Here is a 26,084-nt window from a genome sequence, read left to right as displayed (position 1 = left end):
TTGTTCAGGGACACATTACTCCATTTTTGTTTGTCACATGTCTGTGGAACTTGTTCAGTTTATGTCTCAGTTGTTGAATCTTGTTATGTTCCTACAAATATGTACATTTACATATATATATATATATATATAATATAGCCTTTTATCTGACATGCTTTAGTCTAGACCTATATTGTCGACGTGGTTGTTGTGATATCCTAAATTGGTGTTTTTCAAGCGTTATCTCGAATTGCCATCATCATTCGTCCATGATTGGACGGTGATGTCATGAATAATGTATGAATTTTTCCACACCCGGAAGATGGCACCGACTAGTGATGGTCATTCCGAGTCTTTTTGGTGAACCGGCTCATTTGGCTCCAGTCACGTAAAAGAGCCGGCTCATTTGGCTCCAAAACGGCGTGGACCAGATTGTTGCGCTCTCCCCATTATTTATTGTTTTTGCAGTGAGGATTCACCCTCTTTAGTTAATTATTTTGTAACTTATCCGCAGAAAAACGTTGTTTCGAGCTCAAAAAGCAGTATGCAAATCAGGGAGCCAAATGTACGGCTCTTTCACCGATGCCATTATGTTCCCGACGTTCACCAAAAAGATACATTCAAAAAGAGCCGTTTGTTCGCGAATGACAGATCACTAGGACCGACGTAGGTCTGTCTGTTTTGGTTGAGTCACCAGACCTGACCATGCCTTACTGACTGACTAGAGGCAGAAAACAAATGAGAATCATACAAAAATAACACATCGTTTATGCGACAACCTAAGGAATAAGTCGAGTATTTTTGTGCTTACAAATATTAAGATCTTACATCGGTTTGGCGGTGTAGCTAGCTAATACCAATCGTCGAAAATGATGAAGGAAGAAGAAATGGATAGGTTCCAAGTACCCCCAGTTACGGAGACGCAGCCCTTGGTAAGTGCAATGTCTTGTTTAGTTTATTGCTAGCTTCATTTGAGTTCAAATTACCTTGAAATTAAGCCTATACTAGAATGTAAATGCGTGAACGGGTGTGTTTGTCGAAAATCCTTGTCAGACAGCTGGTTAGCGACTGCCCGGTTTTGTTTGCTTGGGGTGGGTGGGTTCCCGTTTGACAATTATGTTTGAGTCTTCCTAAGCATTTATTCTGACCGATAACATTTTATTGAATGGACTTCGTCTGGCCGTCATTGCCACCGAGATTAGTTTCTAACCAAACTGGTGACGTGTTATTTCTTGGGAATTGTGGTGGGGGAAGTAGAGCTCGCTTCGATATGACGACTGCTGGCTGGGTGAATATGCGCTGTCTCCAGCTGATGCCCAGCCCGGCAGCCTCAGCCTCAGCTGATGCATAGCCCGAGATGGTAGGTTCGTCTGGAGGAGAGAATTACAGTACTATACCACTGATAGGCTTAACTGTGGATACAGCTTAACATTCGCACTTGCACTGTTCACGTGCAGACTGGTCTGGACACTGTCAGTTCACTTTTAATTTGTGCATTCTGGCTTCGATATACTCATGGTGTTTCAGGAAGGACCTTTCTGTACCTCTTGAGTCTCAACGGGGACTGCAGGTGCCTGTCAGTGCAGGATGAGTATAGGTTCACCCCCACAACTAGGTCTTTCAGTGTCCTTCATTGTTTCTTTATGGGTTTTCACCATTCAGACCTCTCAATATGTGTATTGCCCCATACACTGTGGTTGGGTCCCTTTAGTTCCTCTACAGCCGTAGTGTCAAATTCATTCCATGGAAGGCCTAGTGTCTGCTGGTTTTATATCTTCTCTTTCAATGTGCATTGGATAGAAAATACTTTGAACTTGAAAAAGATACAGTGACATACGCTGTGGGGGCTTCCTTGATATTATTAGGTGCCTCCCCCCGCACAAAATCAGAGAGAATAATTTAGGCCCATCTCGCTTCTCTTCAACATATCGATTTGATTCACAGTCCATGTTCTCATGTTTCTCACGTCTGCTAATGCTGGCATGGATTTAATGCTTTTATCTGGTTACGCCTTAATGTATTTGTGTGTGTTGGTCATAAATGAATGGTAGATCTCTATCATTGCCATTATTTTCTTCTCTCAGCCTGCTTCTTTTAAATTGTCAACATTGACATTCACCTTTCCTCAAGCCTGTTTTTGTAATAAGACTTCAACGTGCTATTGCTGTCAGTGATTAAAAAAAATATATTTTTTCAGATTGCTAGTATTAGTTTCTACTTCTAGCATGATTTACTTGAAGAATATCCAATGGCTAGGTCTGTTAGGTCAACGTAGACCGCAATGACAACTTGTAGTCTATCCTTATTCAACCCACATCAGAGAGTCAAAGAGCCAGCTGTTCTGTTGCACAGAGAGCACTTTGCATTCTCATGCTAATCAGTTCATTGTGAATGGTAAAGAAAATGAATCAACTTGGCAACTGCCTCTCAAATGTTCTGAAATTGACTTCAAATTAATAAACAGGCTGTCCTGTGTAGATTTAGGCTACAGTTTGAGTTGGGTTGTGCCAACACTCCCTTTAACTTAAACAGCACTATAGAAGGGTGACATGTATTTAAGCCAAATGCCACATCCAATTTAACTGATGGGAACTGGAATTTCCCCCAACACTTTTACTTCACTACATTCCTAAAAAAAAGTATGTACTTTTTACTCCATACATTTTCCCTGAAACCCAAAAGTTCTCATTACTTTTTGATTGCTTAGCAGGACAGGAAAATATTCTAATTCGCACACTTATCAATAGAACATCCCTGGTCATCCCTACTGCCTCTGATCTGGCGGACTCACTAAACACATGCTTCGTTTGTAAATTATGTCTGGGTGTTGGCGCTTGCCCCGGGCTATCTGTAAATAAAAATAAATAAATCAAACAAGAAAATGGTGCTGTCTGGTTTGCTTAATATAAGGCATTTAAATGATTGATACTTAAGTATATTTCATCATTTACTTGTTATACTTAAGTATATTTAAAACCAAATACTTTTAGACTTTTACTCAAGTAGGATTTTACTGGGTGACTTTTACTTGAGTCATTTTCTATTAAGGTATCTTTATTTTTACTCAAGTATGACAATTGAGTACTTTTTCCACCACTGCTGTTAGCTCTGGAGGTCATAGCTGACCAGACTAGGCAATGGAAACACACCTAGTTTAACTGGTGTATGGTGTGATGTCCTTGAGGTCTTTCATCAAGCATGGATACATATAGAAGATGTATAAGTGTGTGTTGATGATATGTCGTATGACCTCTAACATGTATCCCTCACATCTTCTGCACAGGGAGAGCTCACTTCATCAAAACACACACAAAAACAGATGCACCTTCTACATGCATCCATACTAGATTAAAGACCTCAAGGAGAACATCATTCCATAACTTGACACATCATCCACACTTCATCTATTGTGAGTGGAGATAAAAAAATATATATATATATTTTTATTTCTTTCCAGCTGCTCAGACCTCTATTGTGTGAGCTAAGGTGTGACTCTGAATGGGTAGAAGGAGAAGCTGGTGCTTGGAAAACCTCATAAAGAAAATAATGGGTCTTTGTCGCAGAACAAAAATAGCCTGATGTTTGCAGGCTGTTACAGTGGGAATATCTCATTGTTGTACTTTCCCATGTCCCAGTGCTCTGTTAGCACCATGTTGTCACTTTTGATTAATTTGTTCAGCATAATGAACAATATTTCACCGGATGAAGCAGTTTGTGTCCAGTGCCGGTATGAATTGTACTAGACGGGGAAAAAGCACTGAGTCCGTTATTTAACACTTGTTCTGGGAGTGAAATAAGAGTGCTTGTTAGTGGCTCTGAGTGTCTGCTAAATTACAAATATAAATATAGGCTATTGCGTAATGACACTTAGGTCTGTCTACAGTGTAGACTACACAGTACGTGTTTAAATGTAATCAACTATGCTTGTAAAATTGAAGTCAGCAGAATGGGAAAAGTGTGGAAGAGAGGGAGTGGATACGTTTACTAGGTGCTGTATAGTAGTTTCATGCTCTGCCTGCTGTACTGCTTGTTAGTGGTCTGTTGTTTCACCACGACAGCCAGGCAGTTCCCTGGAGAGAATGCAGTGTTCTTTCAGGCTGCCCTTGTAGGATCTCTGCTCCGGCCTACTTTGCTGGCTGTGACAGGCTTGTGGTGAACATAATGCAGGGCTCTGTCAATGGAGTAGGCAGACCAACCAGCCAGACCATCCAGCAGTTCTCGGTTACGTCCCAAACGGCACCCTTTTACCTTTATAGTGCACTACTTGTGACCAGAGCATGGTCAAAAGTAGTGCACTACATAGGGTTCCATTTGGGACAGTCCCATCCAATAGGAACCCCCTCTGTTCTCCCACGGCCCCCCGAGTGACGTCGCTCACAGGCAGCCTCACTGGCCTACTCCCAGCCCAGTCTCACAAGTAGAGTGCTCTGGCAGTGGAAACTGGCCAAGCATAGAGTCACAAGCAGGCACACACTTAACAGTGGTCTCTGTCACAGGCTTTCACCTCACGTGAGCGAAGCCTGGAAGCAGAGGCTAACTAAACAGTAAATTATAAGTAGAATGCCATAGATGAGGTGAAGAAGGTGCTCAAAGGCCTGCAAAATGCCTTTTGGGCATGGTCGAATACAAATATTTTCACTGGTTGAAGTTAAGCTGAAGTCTGCCTGTTTTGGAATTGAAAATAGGACTGTTGCTTATGGAAGCTGATTTGTGCCAGAGGTCAAATGTAAAACAACCACAGCGAATCTTGAAAGTTGACTGTACTTTTGTTTATTCCATGTGTAACTCTGTTGTTTTTTGTCGCACTGCTTTGCTTAATCTTGGCCAGGTCGAAGTTGTAAATGAGAACTTGTTCTCAACTGGCCTACTTGGTTAAATAAAGGTGAAATAAAAAAAGTTGAACACATCTGATAGAAAATGACCATATCAAACCTGGGAAATCATCTGTTTTTTTCTGCAGCAGGACCCAGCAGCATCCTCCACCTCTGAGGCCGACTCCGATACTAGAGAAGGGGAAACGGTGGCCATGAACTACAAGCCCTCCCCACTGCAAGTGAAAATAGGTGAGCCTTATAATAGGATCTCCACTCCTCATTCCCTGTACAACATCAATGTGTCTGTCTTCTACTAACACACGGTGGCCTTCAATAAGACCATCTCTCTGTCTATAAATTATTAAATCATTCAGTCTGTCAGTCAATATGTAACACCATACAACCACCAGCTGTGGCATTTGAGCAAATGCATAACTTGATGGCATGCTATCAAACTGAGTGAATCAGCTATAGCAATTGGTTAATGTATTTATTAGGGATCCCCATTAGCTGCTGCCTCTTCCTGGGGTCCAAAGACACCAAAGCACCCACATTACATCTAAAACAAAAGATAAAACGGTGAGCTATGTTTGTACTAAATGAGCTAAAGATAACAGTACATCATATAACATCCCTACACCACAGATCCACAACACAAAATGTATTAATGAGTCAACGGTTTTATTCTCATTCAGTAGGTCATCTATTTTTGGAGCAATGCTGTGTTCTTTGCGTAAGCACAATAAATATTTATGATAGGCTTATAGCACAGCGACATGTAGGAAGGCAGGTTCAGTCAGATGCACCAAAGTGATGATTCTTCTTTGTAATGCATCTTTGTAACATTACTCCTTTACCATGTTTTGCTGAATTTCTTTCTTGACATAGGCCTAGAGCTATCAAAATAGGTTTGAGTTACTGACTGAAAGTCATAACCAAGATGCAGTGCATTCGGAAAGTATTCAGATCCCTGGACTTCTACATTTTGTTATGTTACTGATACAAATTATTCTATGTTTAAGATAATGACTGAAGTATTCCACCCTGAAACCATATAATTGTATGAAATGTGTTAGTCATAATCCAATAATGTGTGTGACTAGGCTATTGTGTTACTATTTCGTAATATGAGAAATGTATAGTTGAGACATCAAAGGACAACTGAACTGTCTACAGACGACCTTGTGATAACTCTGAAACCAATAACAGGAGAGAGGCCTCCCCAACCTAGGTAGGGGAGTAACTGTTAGAAATGGCTAGGCTTGCAGAAGATAATGAGATGTGTTAGTCTGTATTTTTCCACTATACTATCTGAGCAGGGAGTAGCCTATGACAGGAACTTGTGTGTGTATAAAATATGGGCTCTGAACTTGAGAGGGCAGAGCTCTCTGAATAAAGGACTGATCTATTGCAGACTGGGTCTTTGAATAATTCTTTATTAACAAGAGCATTACAACCTCTGGGAATTATTTAAAGCTTGAGTGATAGTTGAGTTCAACCATTGAGATAGCAAAATTCTCGTGACAGTTACAGCCTTATTCTAAAATGTATTAACTTCTCTAGGGTAGGGGGCAGCATTCGGAATTTTGGATAAAAGGCGTGCCCAAATTAAACTGCCTGCTACTCGGGCCCAGAAGGTAGGATCTGTACAGTGGGGGAAAAAAGTATTTGTTCCCCTGCTGATTTTGTATGTTTGCCCACTGATAAAGAAAGGCTCAGTCTATAATTTTAATGGTAGGTTTATTTGAACAGTGAGAGAATAACAACAAAAATATCCAGAAAAACGCATGTCAAAAATGTTATAAATTGATTTGCATTTTAATGAGGGAAATAAGTATTTGACCCCCTCTCAATCAGAAAGATTTCTGGCTCCCAGGTGTCTTTTATACAGGTAACGCGCTGAGATTAGGAGCACACTCTTAAAGGGAGTGCTCCTAACCGCAGCTTGTTACCTGTAAAAAAGACACCTGTCCACAGAAGCAATCAATCAATCAGATTCCAAACTCTCCACCATGGCCAAGACCAAAGAGCTCTCCAAGGATGTCAGGGACAAGATTGTAGACCTACACAAGGCTGGAATGGGCTACAAGACCATCGCCAAGCAGCTTGGTGAGAAGGTGACAACATTTGGTGCGATTATTCGCAAATGGAAAAAACACAAAAGAACTGTCAATATCCCTTGGCCTGGGGCTCCATGCAAGATCTCACCTCGTGGGGTTGCAATGATCATGAGAACGGTGAGGAATCAGCCCAGAACTACACGGGAGGATCTTGTCAATGATCTCAAGGCAGCTGGGACCATAGTCACCAAGAAAACAATTGGTAACTCACTACGCAGTGAAGGACTGAAATCCTGCAGTGCCTGCAAGGTCCCCCTGCTCAAGAATACATATACATGCCCATCTAAAGTTTGCCAATGAACATCTGAATGATTCAGAGGATAACTGGTGAAAGTGTTGTGGTCAGATGAGACCGAAATGGAGCTCTTTGGCATCAACTCAACTCGCCGTGTTTGGAGGAGGAGGAATGCTGCCTATGACCCCAAGAACGCCATCTTCACCGTCAAACATGGAGGTGGAAACATTATGCTTTGGGGGTGTTTTTCTGCTAAGGGGATAGGACAACTTCACTGCATCATTTGACGGGGCCATGTACTGTCAAATCTTGGGTGAGAACCTCCTTCCCTCAGCCAGGGCATTGAAAATTGGTCGTGGATGGGTATTCCAGCATGACAATGACCCAAAACACACGGCCAAGGTAACAAAGGAGTGGCTCAAGAAGAAGCACATTAAGGTCCTGGAGTGGCCTAGCCGGTCTCCAGACCTTAATCCCATAGAAAATCTATGGAGGGAGCTGAAGGTTCGAGTTGCCAAACGTCAGCCTCGAAATCTTAATGACTTGGAGAAGATCTGCAAAGAGGAGGGGGACAAAATCCCTCCTGAGATGTGTGCAAACCTGGTGGCCAACTACAAGAAACGTCTGACCTCTGTGATTGCCAACAAGGGTTTTGCCACCAAGTACTAAGTCATGTTTTGCAGAGGGGTCAAATACTTATTTCCCTCATTAAAATGCAAATCATTTTATAACATTTTTGACATGCGTTTTTCTGGATTTGTTTGTTATTCTGTCTCTCACTGTTAAAATAAACCTACCATTTAAAATTATAGACTGATCATTTCTTTGTAAGTGGGCAAACGTACAAAATCAGCAGGGGATCAAATACTTTTTCCCCTCACTGTATATTATTAGTAGATTTTGATAGAAAACACTCTGGAGTTTCTAAAACTGTTTGAATGATGTCTGTGAGTATAACAGGACTCATATGGCAGGCAAAAGCCTGAGAAAAATCCAACCAGGAAGTGTGGGAATCTGAGGTTTGTAGTTTTTCAAGTCCTGGCCTATCCAGTATATAGTGACTTAGGGTTCATTTTGCACTTCCTAAGGCTTCCACTAGATGTCAACAGTCTTTAGAACGTTGTTTGAAGCTTCTACAGGGAATCTTGAGCGAACGAGCTCCTGGAAGTTGATGACTCAGAAAATGACATGAGTTCAGTGGCTCGTTCACGTGAGCGTTAGCTGTGTTCCAGTTCATTTTTGAAGACATTGGAATCGTCCGGTTGGAATATTACTGAAGATTTATGTTAAAAGCACCCTAAAGATTAATGCTATACATCGTAAATATAACTTTTTTAAACTTTTCTTCGTGACATTCCAGCACGCTTCCTGGATTTGGAGTAGTGGACTGAACGCACGAACAAAAAGAAGGTATTTGGACATAAATTATGAACTTTATCGAACAAAACAAACATTTATTGTGGATCTGGGATTCCTGGGAGTGTATTCTGATGAAGATCATCAAAGGTAAGTGAATGTTTATAATGCTATTTATGATTTTATTTGACTCCAAAATGGCGGGTATCTGTATTGCTTGATGTTGTCTGAGCACAGTACTCAGATTATTGCAGTGTGCTTTTGCCGTAAAGCTTTTTTGAAATCTGACACAGCGGTTGCAATAAGGAGAAGTTTATCTATAATTCTTTAAATAAGTTTAATATTTTATCAATGTTTACGATGAGTGTTTCTGTAAATTGATGTGCTCATTCACCGGAAGTTTTTGGAGGCAAAATATTTCTGAACATTATGGGCCAATGTAAAATGTTTTTTTTGGATATAAATATAAACTTTATCGAGCAAAACACACATGTATTGTGTAACATGAAGTCCTATGAGTGCCATCTGATGATCATCAAAGGCTAGTGCTTAATTTTAGCTGTATTTCTGGTTTTTGTGACGCCTCTCCTTGCTTGGAAAATGTCTGTGGTTTTTCTTCTGCGATGTCCTAACATAATCTAACTTTATGCTTTCGCCGTAAAACCTTTTTGAAATTGGACAATGTGGTTGGATTAACGAGAAGTGTATCTTTAAAATGGGATATAATAGTTGTATGTTTGAGAAATTTGAATTGAGATTTTTGTTGTTTTGAATTTGGCGCCCTGCTATTTCACTGGCTGTTGAGTAGTGTGTCCCGCAGGTGGGACGGTAGCGTCCCACATACCCCAGAGAGGTTAAATAGTTTTTTTCCCCTCATCAATCTACTCACACTACCCCACAATGACAAAACAAAAACAGGTTTTTAGAAAGTTTTGCACATTTCTTACAAATAAAACAGTGAAATATCACATTTACATAAGTATTCAGACCCTTTACTGAGTACTTTGTTGAAGCACCTTTGGCAGCGATTACAGCCTCGAATCTTCTTGGGTATGACGCTACAAGCTTGGCACACCTGTATTTGGGGAGTTTCTCCCAATCTTCTCTGCAGGTCCTCCTAAGCTTTGTCAGGTTCGATGGGGAGCGTTGCTGCACAGCAATTTTCAGGTCTCTCCAAAGATGTTTGATCGGGTTCAAGTCCGGGCTCTGGCTGGGCCACTCAAGGACATTCAGAGACTTGTCCTGAAGGCTCTCCTGGTTGTCTCGCCTGTGGGCTTAGGTTCGTTGTCATGTTGGAAGGGGAACCTTTGCCCCAGTCTGAGGTCCTGAGCGCTCTGGAGCAGGTTTTCATCAAGGATCTCTCTGTACTTTCCTCCAGTCATCTTTCCCTCGATCATAACTAGTCTCCCAGTCCCTGCCGCTGAAAAACATCCCCGCTGCATGATGCTGCCACCACCATGCTTCACCGTAGGGATGGTTCCAGGTTTCCTCCAGACTTGACACTTGGCATTCAGGCCAAAGAGTTCAATCTTGGTTTCATCAGACCAGAGAATGTTATTTCTCATGGTCAGAGTCCTTCAGGTGCCTTTTGGCAAACTCCAAGTGGGCTGTCATGTGCATTTTACTGAGGATTGGCTTCCGTCTGGCCACTCTACCAAGAGCAAATAATTAAAATTTAGCAGATTAACTCTGGAGTGATAAATGAGCATATGATGATGTAGAAATACTGGTGTGCAAAAGAGCAGAAAAGTAAATAAAATAAAAAGTTTGGGGATGAGGTAGGTAGATTGGGTGGGCAATTTACAGATGGACTATGTGCAGCTCAGGTTGGTGAGGGAAATAAGTCTCCATAGAGGAGCTCTGTCAGCGTGACCATTGGGTTCTTGGTTCCAAACTACTTACATTTAAGAATGATGGAGGCTACTGTGTTCTTGGGGACCTTCAATGCTGCAGATCCCTAGATCTGTGCCTCGACACAATCCTGTCTCGGCGCTGTACGGACAATTCCTTCGACCTCATGGCTTGGTTTTTGCTCTGACATGCACTGTTAACTATTCCAATTCACACACAATGTGCCTTTCCAAATCATGTCCAATCAATTGAATTTACAACATGTGGACTCCAAGTTGTAGAAACATCTTAAACCTGTTGCATCTAGGTGTTCCGCTAGCCAATATCCAATGGAACAGTGTGGCGCGAAATACAAAAACCTCAAATGCAATAATTAAAATTTCAAACATATGACTATTTTACACCATTTTAAAGATAAGACTCTCGTTAATCTAACCACATTGTCTGATTTCAAAAAGGCTTTACAGCGAAAGCGAAACATTAGATTATGTTAGGAGAGTACATAGACCAAAATAATCACACAGCCATTTTCCAAGCAAGCATATATGTTACAAAAACCCAAAACACAGCTAAATGAAGCACTAACCTTTTGATCTTCATCAGATGACACTCCTAGGACATTATGTTATACAATACATGTATGTTTTGTTCAATGAAGTTCATATTTATATCCAAAAACAGCTTTTTACATTGGCGTGTGATGTTCAGAACATGTATTCCCACCAAAAACTTCTGGTGAATTTACAAAATTACTCATCATAAACGTTGACAAAATACATAACAATTATTTTAATAATTATAGATACAGAACTCCTTTATGCAATCGCTATGTCAGATTTTAAAATAGCTTTTCGGTGAAAGCACATTTTTCAATAATCTGAGTACATAGCTCAGCCATCACGGCTAGCTATTTTGACACCCGCCAAATTCGGGGCAAACTAAACTCAAATTAGAATTAGTATTAGAAATATTGTATTACCTTTGCTGATCTTTGTCAGAATGCACTCCCAGGACTGCTACATCCACAAGAAATGTTGTTTTTGTTCCAAATAATGAACAAAATAGTTATGTCCAAATACCTCTGTTTTCTTCGTGCGTTCAGGTCACTATCCAAAGGGTGACGCGCGAGCGCATTTCGAGACAAAGTCAATTTTCCTTTACCGTACTTAGAAGCATGTCAAACGCTGTTTAAAATCAATTTTTATGGTATTTTTCTCGTAAAATAGCGATAATATTCCAACCGGACAATAGTGTATTCATTCAAAGAGGAAAAGAAAAAACGGCATGCACGCGGGAACACGCATATCCAATCTCTTTGTCCCCAGGCAGACCACTGAGAAACTGAGCTACTATACTCTGCCCAGAGACAGGAGATGGCTCAATCTGCTTTCTGAAGGCTTTAGACAGCCAATGGAAGCCTTAGAAAGTGCAACGTAACCCCACAGATATTGTAGTTTCGATAGAGAATCAAAAGAACTACAATTCTCAGACGGGCCACTTCCTGCTTGGAATTTTCTCAGGTTTTTGCCTGCCATATGAGTTCTGTTATACTCAGACACCATTCAAACAGTTTTAGAAACTTCAGAGTGTTTTCTATCCAAATCTACTAATAATATTCCTATTGTCATTTCTGGGCAAGAGTAGTAACCAGTTTAAATCGGGTACGTTTTTTATCCGGCTGTGAAAATACTGCCCCCTATCCTAAACAGGTTTTAAGGATGATCAATGGAAACAGGATACACCTGTGCTCAATTTCAAGTCTCATAGCCAGTGGCGTAAAGTACTTAAGTAGAAATACTTAAGTAGTATTTAAGTTGTTTTTTGGGGGGTTATCTGTACTTTTTTATATTTTTGACTTCTTTTACTTCACTACATTCCTAATGAAAATGTTATTTTTACTTCCTACATTTTTGAAATGATTGATACTTAAGTATATTTTATCAATTACTTCAGTATCAAAAGTAAATGTATGTTTAGAACCCAATACTTTGACTTTTACTCAAGTAGTATTTTACTGGGTAACTTTTACTTGAGTAACTTTCTATTAAGGTATCTATGCTTTTACTTAAGGATGACATTTGGGTACTTTTTCCACCACTGCTCATAGGAAAGGGTCTGAATCAGATTTATTTGTTACAGGTGCCGAATACCGTGAAATGGTTACTTACAAGCCCTTAACGCACGGCATGCAGTACCGGAGCGCCAAGTCGAGGTCCAAAGGGCTTCTTAACAGGTTCAGCCCCCAAGCCATAAGACGCACGGCAAGCGGTACCGCAGCTAATGAAGTCACTGAAACACTTAACAAAGAATTGCGGTCTGTTTTGGAATGGGTGGCCAGAAATAAACTAGTCCTGAGCATCTCTAAAACTAAGAGCATTGTATTTGGTACAAATGATTCCTTAAGTTCTAGACCTCAGCTGAATCTGGTAATGAATGGTGTGGCTGTTGAACAAATTGAGGGGACTAAATTACTTGGCGTTACTTTAGATTGTAAACTGTCATGGTCAAAACATATAGATTCAATGGTTGTAAAGATGGGGGGAGGTCTGGCCGTAATAATGAGATGCTCTGCTTTTTTGACACCACGCAGGCACCAGTTTTGTCTAATCTTGATTATTGTCCAGTCGTGTGGTCCAGTGCTGCAAGGAAAGACCTCGTTAAGCTGCAGCTGGCCCAGAACAGAGCGGCACGTTTTGTTCTTCATTGTAATCAGAGGGCTGATATAAATACTATGCATGCCAGTCTCTCTTGGCTAAGAGTTGAGGAGAGACTGACTGCATCACTTCTTCTTTTTCTAAGAAACAATGTGTTGAAAATCCCAAATTGTTTGCAAGTCAACTTACACACAGCTCTGACACACACACTTATCCCAACAGACATGTCACCAGGGGTCTTTTCAGTCCCCAAAACAAATTCAAGATAGTGTACAGTATTATATAGAGCCCTAATTGCGTAGAACTTCCTTCCATCTCATATTGCTCAAATAAACAGCAAACCTGGTTTCAAAAACAGATAAAGCGGCACAACGCCTCTCCCCTATTTGACCTAAAGTTGAAGTTAGAAGTTTACATATACTTAGGTTAGAATCATTAACTTGTTTTTCAACCACTCCACAAATGTATTGTTAACAAACTATAGTTTTGGTAAGTCGGTTAGGACATCTACTTTGTTGCATGACACAAGTAATTTTTCCAACAATTGTTTACAGACAGATTATTTCACTTATAATTAACTTTATCACAATTCCAGTGGATCAGAAGGTTACATACACTAAGTTGACTGTGCCTTTAAACAGCTTGGAAAATTCCAGAAAATGTCATGGCTTTAGAAGCTTCTGATAGGCTAATTGACATAATTTGAGTCCATTGGAGGTGTGGCTGTATTTCAAGGCCTACCTTCAAACTCAGTGCCTTTTTGCTTGACATCCTGGGAAAATCAAAAGGAATCAGCCAAGACCTCAGGAAAAAAAATGGTAGTCCTCCACAGGTCTGGTTCATCCTTGGGAGCAATTTCCAAACGCCTGAAGGTACCACGTTCATCTGTACAAACAATAGTACGCAAGTATAAACACCATGGGACCACGGAGCCGTCATACTGCTCAGGAAGGAGACATGTTCTGTCTCCTAGAGATGAACGTACTTTGGCGCGAAAAGTGCAAATCAATCCCAGAACAACAGGAAAGGACCTTGTGAAGATGCTGGAGGAAACGGGTACAAAGTATCTATACCCACAGTAAAATGAGTCCTATATCAACATAACCTGAAAGGCCGCTCAGCAAGGAAGAAGCCACTGCTCCAAAATCGCCATAAAAAAAGCCAGACTACGGTTTGCAACTACACATGGGGACAAAGATCGTACTTTTTGGAGAAATGTCCTCTGGTCTGATGAAACAAAAATAGAACTGTTTGGCCATAATGACCATCGTTCTGTTTGGAGGAAAAAGGGAGAGGCTGGCAAGCCGAAGAACACCATCCCAACCGTGAAGCACGGAGGTGGCAGCATCATGTTGTAGGGGTGCTTTGCTGCAGGAGTTTATGGTGCACTTCACAAAACAGATGGCATCATGAGGAAAGAAAATTATGTGGATATATTGAAGCAACATCTCAAGACATCAGTCAGGAAGTTAAAGCTTGGTTGCAAATGGGTCTTCCAAATGGACAATGACCCCAAGCATACTTCTGAAGTTGTGGCAAAATGGCTTAAGGACAACAAAGTCAAGGTATTGGAGTCGCCATCACAAAGCCCTGACCTCAATCCTATAGAAAATGTGTGGGCAGAACTGAAAAGGCGTGTGGGAGCAAGGAGACCTTCAAACCTGACTCAGTTACCAGCTCTGTCAGGAGGAATGGGCCAAAATTCACCCAACTTATTGTGGGAAGCTTGTGGGAAGGCTACCCGCACGTTTAACCCAAGTTAGACAATTTAAAGGCAATGCTACCAAATACTAATTGAGTGTATGTAAACTTCTGACCCACAGGGAATGTGATGAAATAAATAACAGCTGAAATAAATAATTCTCTATTATTCTGACATTTCACATTCTTAAAATAAAGTGGTGATCCTAACTGACCTAAAACAGGGAATTTTTGCTAGGATTTAATTTCAGGAATTGTGAAAAACTGAGTTCAAATGTATTTGGCTAAGGTGTATGTAAACTTCCAACTTCAACTGTACATCTGTAAAATGAGTTTAGGAACTAAAGCTTTTGTTGTCTTCCCCTCAGGCTTCCATGTCTTCTCCCTGGACCTCCTCAATGTCCACCTCTTGAACATCAGACTCTGAGGGCTCATCTTTACTGTCATTTTCCAACTTTGTTGAGGATGGCTTGTTGTCAGGCTCAAAAAGCCTCAGATTTGCCCGGATGGCCACCAATTTTTTAACCCTTGTATTGGTCAGCCTATTGTGTGCTTTGGTGTGTTGTGTGTGTGTGTGTTTCTGTGTGTGTGTTCCCATACAAGGACCAGTTGTGCTCTGAGGTGGCTGATGTTGGTGGGATTTGGAGGGTGATGGAGGCAACAGGAGAAAGAGCCTCAGATCACCAAAGTCCCTTCTGACAGGTGGCTAATGAAATGTTGGCACGACTAGCATATTGCATCTCCATCCAAAATCCCTTGCTTGGAAGTGAACTTCGCCAGACTGCCAAGAACATTGCCCTCATCCAGGCCAAGGTGGCGAGACACGATAGTGATGACACCATAGGCCTTGTTGATCTCTGCACCAGACAGGATGCTCTTGCCAGCATACTTGTTGTCCAACATGTATGCTGCGGCGTGTATGAGCTTCAGGCAGAAGTCTTCACGCTTTTTGATGTATTTCAGAATTGCAGTTTCCACTGCTTGGAGCAACATTGAAGTGGGCAGGGTAGTACGGATTTCTTCTCTTACATCTGTAAGCAGAGTCTGAACATCAGACAGGATGGCATTGTCTCCCTCAATCCGTGCAATGGCTACTGCTATAGGTTTCAGGTTGCTTACCACTCTCTCCCAAAATACATCATCCAGGAGGATCCTCTTGATGGGGCTGTCCATATCGGCAGACTGTGATATGGACATTTCTTGGACTATCAAACATGATGACAACACCACCCCAACGGGTGTTGCTGGGCAGCTTCAATGTGGTGCTCTTATTCTTCTCACTTTGCTTGGTGAGATAGGTTGCTGCTATAACTTGATGACCCTTCACATACCTAACCATTTCCTTGGCTCGCTTGTAGAGTGTATCCATTGTTTTCAGTGGCATGATGTCCTTGAGAAGCAGATTCAATGCATGAGCAGCACTGCCAATGGGTGTGATGTGAGGGTAGGACTCCTCCACGTTAGACCAAGCAGCCTTCATGTTCGCAGCATTGTCTGTCACCAGTGCAAATACCTTCTGTGGTCCAACGTATGATTTAGCACAGTATTTGCAAATGTACACAGCTTTTCCTTCTACATTGGCTGCAGTGAAAATTCTCCACACATCAGATAGTGCCCATGGCATTTTTTTTGTAAAGATTAGAAAAAAGAGTAAAAAATACAATTCCATGTACAGATAAATAGTTAAGCAATTAGATTAAATAACTCAGTTTTGTAAGATAAATGTTTTAAAATGAAACGTGTATGGAAACAGGTGAATTAACACCTCAGTTAGCAGGCTCAAGCAAGCTAAAACCCACATGGTATAAAAAAACTAACCAGCTGAAATTGTTAACAAGTTATAAATGATTTTAAACACACTTTGCTGTAGGCTACTATTTACTGGTAAACAAAATCATGCATGTCATATAAAATATATTCACCCCACCCAGTATTGTAATCAAAACATACCAGAAAGCATGTAGTCCTTGGCTCAGACAGTGTAGTAGTGTGGGCTCAATATCATCTCATTAGTGTGCAAGAGCTAGAGAATCAGCTGTACATGTGATGGAAGAATGCGCTGTGCATGCAGAGGGTTGTAATTCCATTGAATTGGGGATAGTTTAACCAAAATATGCCACAAGACCTAGAATTGCCTTGTGTATCCCACAAAAAAGGTTCACTGTTATAAGCTTAAACATTGGATATTACATTTTCGCATCTGAGCTCCTAGTGTGTGCGGCTCTCCCTTATTTTCAAGTTTTCTACTCCGTTAGCCAGCACCTCGCCTTAATAGGTGTGCATTTTCTTTTTCTTCTAGATTTCACTGTTATAAGCTAACTTTTTTTTGATGAATTTAAGCAAAATTCCCGGGCTTAACTTCCCATGGAACATTTCTGGTAAATTTACCGGATAGTTTCCGACCCTTTGCAACTCTAGCAGGGGTACAGGTTAGTCGACGTAATTTGTACATGTAGGTAGGGGTAAAGTGACTATGCATAGATAATAAACAGCGAGTAATAGTAGCAGCAGCATAAAAACAAGGGAGGGTGGGGTGTCAATGTAAATAGTCCGGGTGGCCATTTGATTAATTGTTTAGCAGTCTTATAGCTTGAGGGTAGAAGCTGTTAAGGAGCCTTTTGGACCTAGACTTGGCGCTCCGATACCGCTTTCCATGTGGAAGCACAGCGAACAGTCTGACTTGGATGACTGGAGTCTTTGACAATTCTTTGGGCCTTCCTTTGACACAGAATACTTATGTAAATGTAAAAAAAAAAAAAAAAAATGAATTTGCTAAAATGTCTAAACCTATTTTCACTTCGTCATTTTGGGGAATTGTGTGTAGATTGGTGAGAAAAATAATTGAATACATTTTAGAATAAGGCTGTAACCTAACAAAATGTGGACAAAGTCAAGGGGTCTCAGTACTTTCCGAATGCACTGTATTCCTATTAAACTGTTTCCACAATAAAGCCTAATAAAGCTTTAGTGTGTTTGATCTCCCGGAGCATTGCTGTGGTTATTTGGGGTATATTGCCTAAAGACAATACCCAATAGCTGTTCTGCCCTTGCTAGCAGTAACAGGCTGGAGTTACTCAACGTATCCCAGGGCAGGAACTTTGAAAGGGCAATGAGGTCACAGCTTCCAATCCCATAACCCTATCTCCCTCATGTACTCAGTTGGTCAGCAGCACTGTGCTTCAGAGATTAAAGAAATGAAGTGTCATGTTGATGTTAATTAAGCTTTGCATCACAATCATTGTCTTGGCAGCCTGCTTATTCACTACTGGACCACAGAGGAATTCCAAGCACACAGACGACAGTGTGGAAGTCCCATAAAAGTCAAGCCCAAAGTTTACATTATAAACCCCACATGCCCCTATATGAGTTATAAATGACCACAGTTTTCCATATGTCAGCACAACCAGTGTTGCAGTACGGTTGCCTACTATCATTTGTTTTTGGTCATTTTCAGGTAGAAGGTAGTGATGGACCTGAAAGCAACATGTTTTATTGTATACCCACTAAAGAAAGCAAAGCAGATGAACAATTGAATACATTGTGGAGAAGGGTATTGGGGAATTGTCTTGCATAAAATAGTGGTGACGACTATGCTGAGGACTGTGTGTCGCCTAGAAATGACACCACCTGTTGGAAGACAATGGGGATGGAGGGGGGGACACTTTCCCTCATTGTCGCCCACGATGAAATCAGAGAGGGGACTTTGGATCTCTCTCTTGTTTGTTCGTTCATTCATATGTTAGTGACACGTGATATCTTAGACAGCCCTGGTCCGATTTTGAGGAAACTTAGGTGAATGATGCGTCTTGCCGTAGAGATCCAGAATTTGCAAAATTACACTGATTGGCCCAAGGCGGGAGCTGAAGTAATTAGCTGAAATCTGTTAGTCACACGCAGTGTCTCAATTGGCCCAAGGTTGGGCGCTGCATCATTCATGGGGGACTACATCTTTACTGTTGCCTTGTTTGTTAATTGTTTTTAACTATGATGTTATCTCCTGTGATTGGCAGAGAAACAGAGAGAGCTGGCCAGGAAGGGATCAGTAAAAAATGGCACCGTGGGTAGCCCTGTCAACCAGCAACCCAAGAAGAACAACGTCATGGCCAGAACACGGTAACAAGCTCAAACTTTATGGTTTCCTCACCATGTTATTATTTTGGGGCATTTCCATGGAAAATGAGCACCAACGCGAACTTAATAGGTCATATCAAATTGGGTGTCAAATGAAAGCTGAGTCTCTATTTTCTGTCTTAAAATTTAGCCATAGGTAAAGGCTTTGATTTCTGGGTAAACAGGTGGAAAAGGGATCTTAGAAAACGTCTACCAGAAAGTCTTAAATGGTATCAGAAATACACAAAAACACATTTTAAAACTCAAAATATAAACCATTCATAACTGAACAGGGACTTTAGAAATGGCGGTCTGTGTGAATGCTAAATTCAGACTCACTCTAGTTGATAAGCGTATGGGCCTGGTTCAGTCAAACCCACTAACAGGTGCCCTTCCCTTTGTCTGTAATCCTAGTCCCTCGGTGGATTAGCAGAGATGTGAAAGCAGCTCCCCCTACACCCAGAGCCCCAGATTATGGGCAGCACCCATTAGATTGGAGGCTGGCGATTTACCCAAAAGCGCTCTAACCAGGCTAGGAGAGTACTAACCCCTGCTGTGGCTAACAGCTGCTGCTGAGGAGGAGGCTGGTTCGTGCCATTTTATGATATCCCAGATTTAGCCACAGATCTGTTGTATTCAAGAGATTGGAGGAGAAACCCAGGAACCAGAATATCTTAATTATGGTGCCACATAATTGGAACTGAGCTAACATTCAAGTTTAAGTTTTTGGGATATATTGCCCTTTTTTATTGAAAACTTGAAAATGTTACTTTGACGATCCCCATGATATTTTCACACACGTTTTGTGTCTTTTCTTCTACTCTCATTTAGGTTGGTGGTGCCAAACAAAGGCTACTCCTCTTTAGACCAGACCAGCCCAGATGAGAAGCCCCTGGTAGCACTGGATACAGACAGGTAACGGTGAATGGAATATTTCTCTGAATGGGATTTCAAAAGGGTGAGAAGAAGATATCCATCTCACATCTTACCGACGTCTACTCTCTTTCTCTCTTGACACTGGCGTCCAACAGACTTGTTCCTGACCTCCACCTTCAGCCTTTCAAAGCTCAGTCACAGTGCGTAGGGGACTAACTACTTCTCTGAATTCAATACAGGCTGAAAGAGTAGCACATACCAGAAAAGAGTGATCCGACTCGGGGAAAGCAGGAAAAGTATAACTGCTCTTGTTGGCTGTTACAGCTCCGCTCCGAGCCTCCCTCTCTCGGCAAGCAGGCAGAGTCATTCCCAAATTTAGGGAAAATCCTCTCCCAGGGTGCCGGATTAGGGGGTTTGGGATTTGGACCGCCGGGAAAAAAGGCTCAGTGCTCCCTGCCCAGCGTGTGGTACAGATGGGATGTGTCCCAAATGGCACCCTTTTCTACCCTTTTCCCCTCATAGTGTTCTGCTTTTGACTAGTAGTGCGCTATGAAGGGAATAGGGTGCCATTTGGAATGAATACATGGGTCCTGTACCCTGTGTTTTCCATGACCTTTATCTGTCGATTTGCGCTTTTTGGCACCCATCACAACGATGACGTCATGTTCTTGCTCTAAAACACACACAAAAAAACACATGTATAAAAGTACATGTGTGTTTGTGTTGTTTATTGTCTTTGGGCGTGTCTGATAGAGTTCAGCCTCATTAAGAAAAGGGCCAATCATTCCTGGAGTCAGGCTCAATGGAACGTTCCAGATTGTCTCTGCTGGTTGTCTCTGTTAGAATAAATCAATCCTGCTGAAATGTCAGCTCCTCATGGTGCCTAATTATCTACTGGGGAGATGCCTGGAGATCTAGAATGTAACACTGTGTTTTTGGTTTTCATAAATCATTTTCTGGAAGGGAACACACTGAAATGCTGAGCAATGTTTTCAAAAGTATCCCAAAATGAGTTTACAGTTCCCTTTTTATTATTTAGAAATTTAAGCTCCATAGCACAATATTGTATTATGTATATTTAACTTATTTTTTTTACTGTCCCTGTCAATGTTTGTGTTACGTCCTGGTGTTTGGGAGGTCTGGGTGTCAGACTAACCATCTCTTCCTGTTTCAGTGATGATGACTTTGACATGTCCAGATACTCTTCGTCTGGATACTCCTCAGCCGAGGTGAGATGTCTGAGGGACCAGGTATCTATGCACTACATACAGCTAATGTCACCATAAGCTGTCATAAGCACTGCATAACCTGTCATGTCACTTCCCTGCTTATGTCACTTCCCATGGCTTCTATCCTGTAACCTGTATCTTTTCTCCTCTGATCACCGTTCACTTTTGTAAATGTATAACTATGGCGTTTCCGTCGGTCGTGATTTATCATGCATTTCATCGCCATTCGTTTCTATCCATGCGTTTGTCTATATGTGTTTAAGTTGTAATTTTGTCTCACTTTAGTTTTTTCTTTTTACATCATTACTTGGTGTTAGGTCTGCGACTATACAATGACTAGCACGACCCATAGCATTTCTGTAGTCGCTTATGTTTTACCTAAAACATTGTGACATTTCAAATCAATAATAACGTACGTGGCTCTTTATTACAGTCTATTCGGAAAGTATTCAGACCCCTTGACCTTTTCCACATTTTGTTACGTTACAGCCTTATTCTAAAATTGAGGGGAAAAAATAAAATAATCAATCTACACACAATACCCCATAATGAAAATGTGAAAACAGGTTTTTTTTGCAAATTTATTACAAATAAAAAACATACCTAATTTACGCAAGTATTCAGACCCTTGGCTATGAGACTTGAAATTGAGTTCAGGTGCATCCTGTTTCCATTGATCATCCTTGATGTTTCTACAACTTGATTGGAGTCCACGTGGTAAATTAAATTGATTAGACAGGATTTGGAAAGGCACACACCTGTCTATATAAGGTCCCACAGTGCATGTCAGCAAAAACCAAGCCATGAGGTCGAAGGAGTTGTCGAAAGAGCTCCGAGTCAAGGCACATATCTTGGGAAGGGTACCAACACATTTCTGCAGCATTGAAGGTCCCCAAGAACACAGTGGCCTCCATAATTCTTAAATGGAAGAAGTTTAGAACCACCAAGACTCTTCCTAGAGTTGGCCCCCTGACCAAACTGAGCAATTGGGGGAGAAGGCCCTTGGTCAAGGATCCCAATGGTCACTCTGATAGAGCTCCAGAGTTCTTCTGTGGAGATGGAAGAACCTTCCAGAAGGACATCCATCTCTGCAGCACTCTACCAATCAGGCCTTTATGATAGTGGCCAGACAGAAGCCACCCCTCACTAAAAGGCACATGACAGCCCGCTTGGAGAACTCTGACCAAGAGAAACAACATTCTCTGGTCAGATTAAACCAAGATTGAACACTTTGACCTGAATGCCAAACGTCATGTCTGGAGGAAGCCTAGCACCATCCCTGTGGTGAAGCGTGGTGGCAGCATCATCCTGTGGGGATGTTTTTCAGCGGCATGGACTGGGAGACTAGTCAGGATTGAGGGAAAGATGAATGAAGCAATGTACAGAGATCATTGATGAAAACCTGCTCCAGAGCACTCAGGACCGCAGACTGAGGCAAAGGTTTACCTTCCAACAGGACAATGACCCTAAGCACACAGCCAAGACAACAGAGGAGTGGCTTCGGGACAAGTCTCAATGTCCTTGAGTGGCCCAGCCAGAGCCCGGACTTGAACCTGATCGAACATCTTTGGAGAGACCTGAAAATATCTGTGCAACTCCCCTTCCAACCTGTCAGAGCTTGAGAGGATCTGCAGAGAAGAATGAGAGAAACTTCCCAAATACAGGTGTGCTTGTAGCGTCATACCCAAGAAGAATCAAGGCTGTAATCGCTGCCAAAGGTGTTTCAACAAAGTACTGAGTAAAGGCTCTGAATAATTATGTAAATGTGAGAGAGATATATTTTTTACATCTCTACAAACCTGTTTTTGCTTTGTCCTTATGGGGTATTGTGTATAGATTAATGGGGGGAGACATCTTCATCCATTTTAGAATAAGACTGTAACGTAACAAAATTTGGAGAAAGTCGAGGGGTCTGAATACTTTCCGAGCACACTGTATTACGATTGGGAAAGGATCATGTTTTGTCCACTCTGTCCCCTGCAGCAGATCAACCAGGACCTCAACATCCAGCTACTGAAGGACGGTTACCGGCTAGACGAGATCCCTGACGACGAGGATCTGGATCTGATCCCTCCCAAATCAGTCAACCCCACCTGCATGTGCTGCCAAGCCACCTCCTCCTCAGCCTGCCACATCCAGTAGCCCCTCCCATGACAGATGGTCCCGCCCCTGCCACCAGGGCAGCAACAAGGAAGAGGAGGAGTTGAAATGATTGGGGGGACGGGACAGAAGAATAGGTGTATTGGAATTAGTGTGGATTTGAAAAGGGTGAAAATGCTGAACAAATTTACAAAGAGTAACTGGTTCCTCCTATGGTAGGACATGAGCATACGTTTGTTTGTTACGTTATAGGGTCTTTATGTCTGAGTAGTATTCAGAAGCAGCTCTACCTTGTCTCATCTTGGAATATTACTTGGAGGGCAATGGAAAGGTCTCAAATGCTGAACTTGTGTGAGATGGCAGTGTTTCGAAGATGGTCTCTTGAGGATTATGTCGTCTTAAACTTTGTTTGACCTCCTGAAAGTCTTTGTTGCTGTTACTGTATGGAGGGATCAACAGGGAATGTACTGTGAGCGTGGAAAAAGGACAGACATTTGATTGAAGAGCTGTCTGAGTGTGTGTGTGTAACGTGTCTAAAATCAAATATCAAACCTTTTTAGAATATTTAAGGAGATACAGCAACGAACACAGAGGAATCCCGAATATTTATTTTATGTTTCCAAGCAGGCATCTCACAAGTTAAAATGCAAAGTGAGTTTTGAGTTGAGTGGATTTGCAGCAGTCTGTCTTCTCGCTCCTCTATCTTTTCGGATCAGATTTTCTTTCTCTTCCTGTTGTTGTGATACGTGTTTCACATGATGTGGGAACATAACAAATATTTGAATTCTCATACAAAGACATCAGAATAACTATTCCTATTTACAACTTTGATATATGACTTGAGAACAGCTTTGCATGTTGCTCACTGTGCCACTTAGATAAACACCCTACCAATACAGTAACTGGGGGGGGGGGTTAGGCTCTCAACCTGACCCACTGCATCATTAGCCTGGTCCCAGATCTGTTGGTGCTGTCTTGACAAACTCGAGTATGGTCAAGGTAAGACAGCATAAACAGATCTGGGACCAGTCTACTGCAACTTCACCCTAGCGCCAATTAGATGGGGTCATTTTCTTGTGCAGTATTTAACGAAAAGATATGGGATTCATAGGTCACAAAGCCTGGTTCCAGATCTGCTTGTGCTGTCGTGCACATTGTTTGGCATGACAATGACCATAGGAGCTGGCAAGATGGCACAAACTGATCTGGGACCAGGCTAGGTCCGATACTGTATGGTGAAGCCAATGTGTATTTAGTGCCAGTCTACTACTGTCCACATGAAAATGATAACTTATTTTAGTGGATATTTCTGTAACACTAAATGGTTTGTTACCCCTCAATATAATTGTATATTGGGTCATCCTGCTTATACGTTTACTCATTGTTGATTTCACTATGGTGTCTTGTCTATTGTACTTCTAATCTTTTTTATTTTGTTGTGTAAATTACTTTGAACTGTTGTAAGAGAAGCACATTTTTCCAATATGCTCAGTAGGATTCATGTGCTAACCATTACTGTACCTGCCATACTATAATACCATTTCCTAGTCCTGGCACCCAGTGGTTGTGGGTACTATAGTTTAACTGTGCCAAAAGGCCATTTAAAAAAAGGTATTTGTATAATTGTGTCCAAAAAAACACAACTTTCATGAGCATAACAGCCATAATTTAACATGAGATGGTGTTAAATTATTGTATGAATATACCAGTTGAAATGGAGAATGTGTCCTTCTGAATTCCTGAGCAGGGATGTTACCAGTACCCTAATGATAGTGGTTGGGCAAAATGTCCGCCTGTACACACAGCAGCCCATGTCCTCCTATAGTGCTTCCAGAAGTAGGCTGTAGCGCCACCTTGTGCTTTTCTCACTGCCACTGACAGTCTGTGCAATCACACAGGCACAGTACACATGACACACACACACACAGAATGCACTGTAGAACGCTTCAAATTGGAAATTGCTCCTCATGTCTAACGATCCAAGACTGTGTATAGCGTACTATATGTAAAGCGATGGATGAGGTAAAGATGTTATACTGTACTGCTTTTGGTGCTTGGTTATCCAGTGCATTCCACTGTAGTGCAATGAATGATATGAGGGGTTGACTCCAGTTTGAAAACACACAAATCAAGCACAAACGGGTCAATCCAAAATAATGAAAATACCTGCTGTTTTGGGATGGTGCAAAACAGGGAACACTGTGTTCAGTAGGCAAGAAGTGGAAAAACGCTTTGTCTATATTCAAGGACGCATCATCCAAATAGCAATGGAAATGTATACCTGCTTTGTCTGAGCGCTAAGCATTAGCTTCCCCTGTCATTGTGATCACAAGTTCACACTCCCTCTCACCCCAGAGGTGTCTAAAGTAGAGTATGCCTTAAGTAATGCATTGTATTGGAAGATATTTATTGCCTGTTTATTTATTTATTTTTATTTGGGGGGGGGGGGGATCTACATTTTAACTTGGACACAGAGGACAGCACAGCTATGAAACTGCACTGAAATACTACAGTACTCACAATATTGTGAGTTTAGTGCCATTTTGCGGATGTTAAATATTGCCCATAGGCTTTTTTAGGATATCATTCAGACACTCATTGTGATTTTAAAGAAGATGTGAACAATTTTAAAGTTTCTGTATGTAACAATGTTATTGTTCTGTGTAGTGTATCATGTCTACAAATAAATATCAAAGATCTGAGTTAAAAGTTGTGGTGCAACTTCCATGTGATGTCTGGAAAAAGGAAAAATATGCACAGCCAATGGTCAGGTGCTGGATAGAAAACATATTTAAAGTAATGTCCTCGGATGTTTATTTTTGTAATGTTTGAGAACCTACAATAGAGCAAATTGTAGGCGATAGCCCAATGACCAAGGGCTTGTACAGTTATTACTTCCACTAGTGATTGGGGTTGTGACGGTAACTATGGGCCAGGCCAGGAGGGTAGGGGAGAGGAGGGAAGGGGGGGTGATTAGCCTGACTTTATCCCCAGGGACAGATGGTGGATACAGGTTTAGCGGCTTACCAAAGAGGCGTCTTGAGCCTTCTCCCTTCGGA

At 41.5% G+C, this 26,084-nt stretch overlaps 1 protein-coding gene across 4 annotated transcripts; it reads left to right on the top strand.

The window, feature by feature from the left end:
* The first annotated feature begins 347 nt into the window (after positions 1 to 347).
* LOC115208025 (protein FAM219A) lies at positions 348 to 25,734 on the top strand. Of its 4 annotated transcripts, none has more exons than XM_029775735.1 (6): positions 348 to 911; positions 4,943 to 5,042; positions 18,721 to 18,823; positions 19,652 to 19,735; positions 20,871 to 20,946; positions 22,909 to 25,734. In XM_029775735.1, exons 1-6 carry the CDS (start codon positions 849 to 851, stop codon positions 23,065 to 23,067), a joined length of 585 nt encoding a protein of 194 aa, XP_029631595.1. In that variant the 5' UTR covers positions 348 to 848; the 3' UTR covers positions 23,068 to 25,734. The 4 variants fall into 4 exon arrangements, with proteins under 4 accessions (XP_029631595.1, XP_029631597.1, XP_029631594.1 ...); XM_029775737.1 differs by having other exon boundaries at positions 349 to 911; positions 20,871 to 20,925; XM_029775734.1 differs by having other exon boundaries at positions 352 to 911; positions 4,940 to 5,042.
* Positions 25,735 to 26,084: the final 350 nt, after the last annotated feature.

The sequence above is a fragment of the Salmo trutta genome, chromosome 14, assembly GCF_901001165.1.
Source record: "Salmo trutta chromosome 14, fSalTru1.1, whole genome shotgun sequence".
Lineage (NCBI taxonomy): Eukaryota > Metazoa > Chordata > Actinopteri > Salmoniformes > Salmonidae > Salmo > Salmo trutta.
Note: the sequence above shows the minus strand (reverse complement) of the source record. Positions and strands in the feature narration are given on the sequence as shown.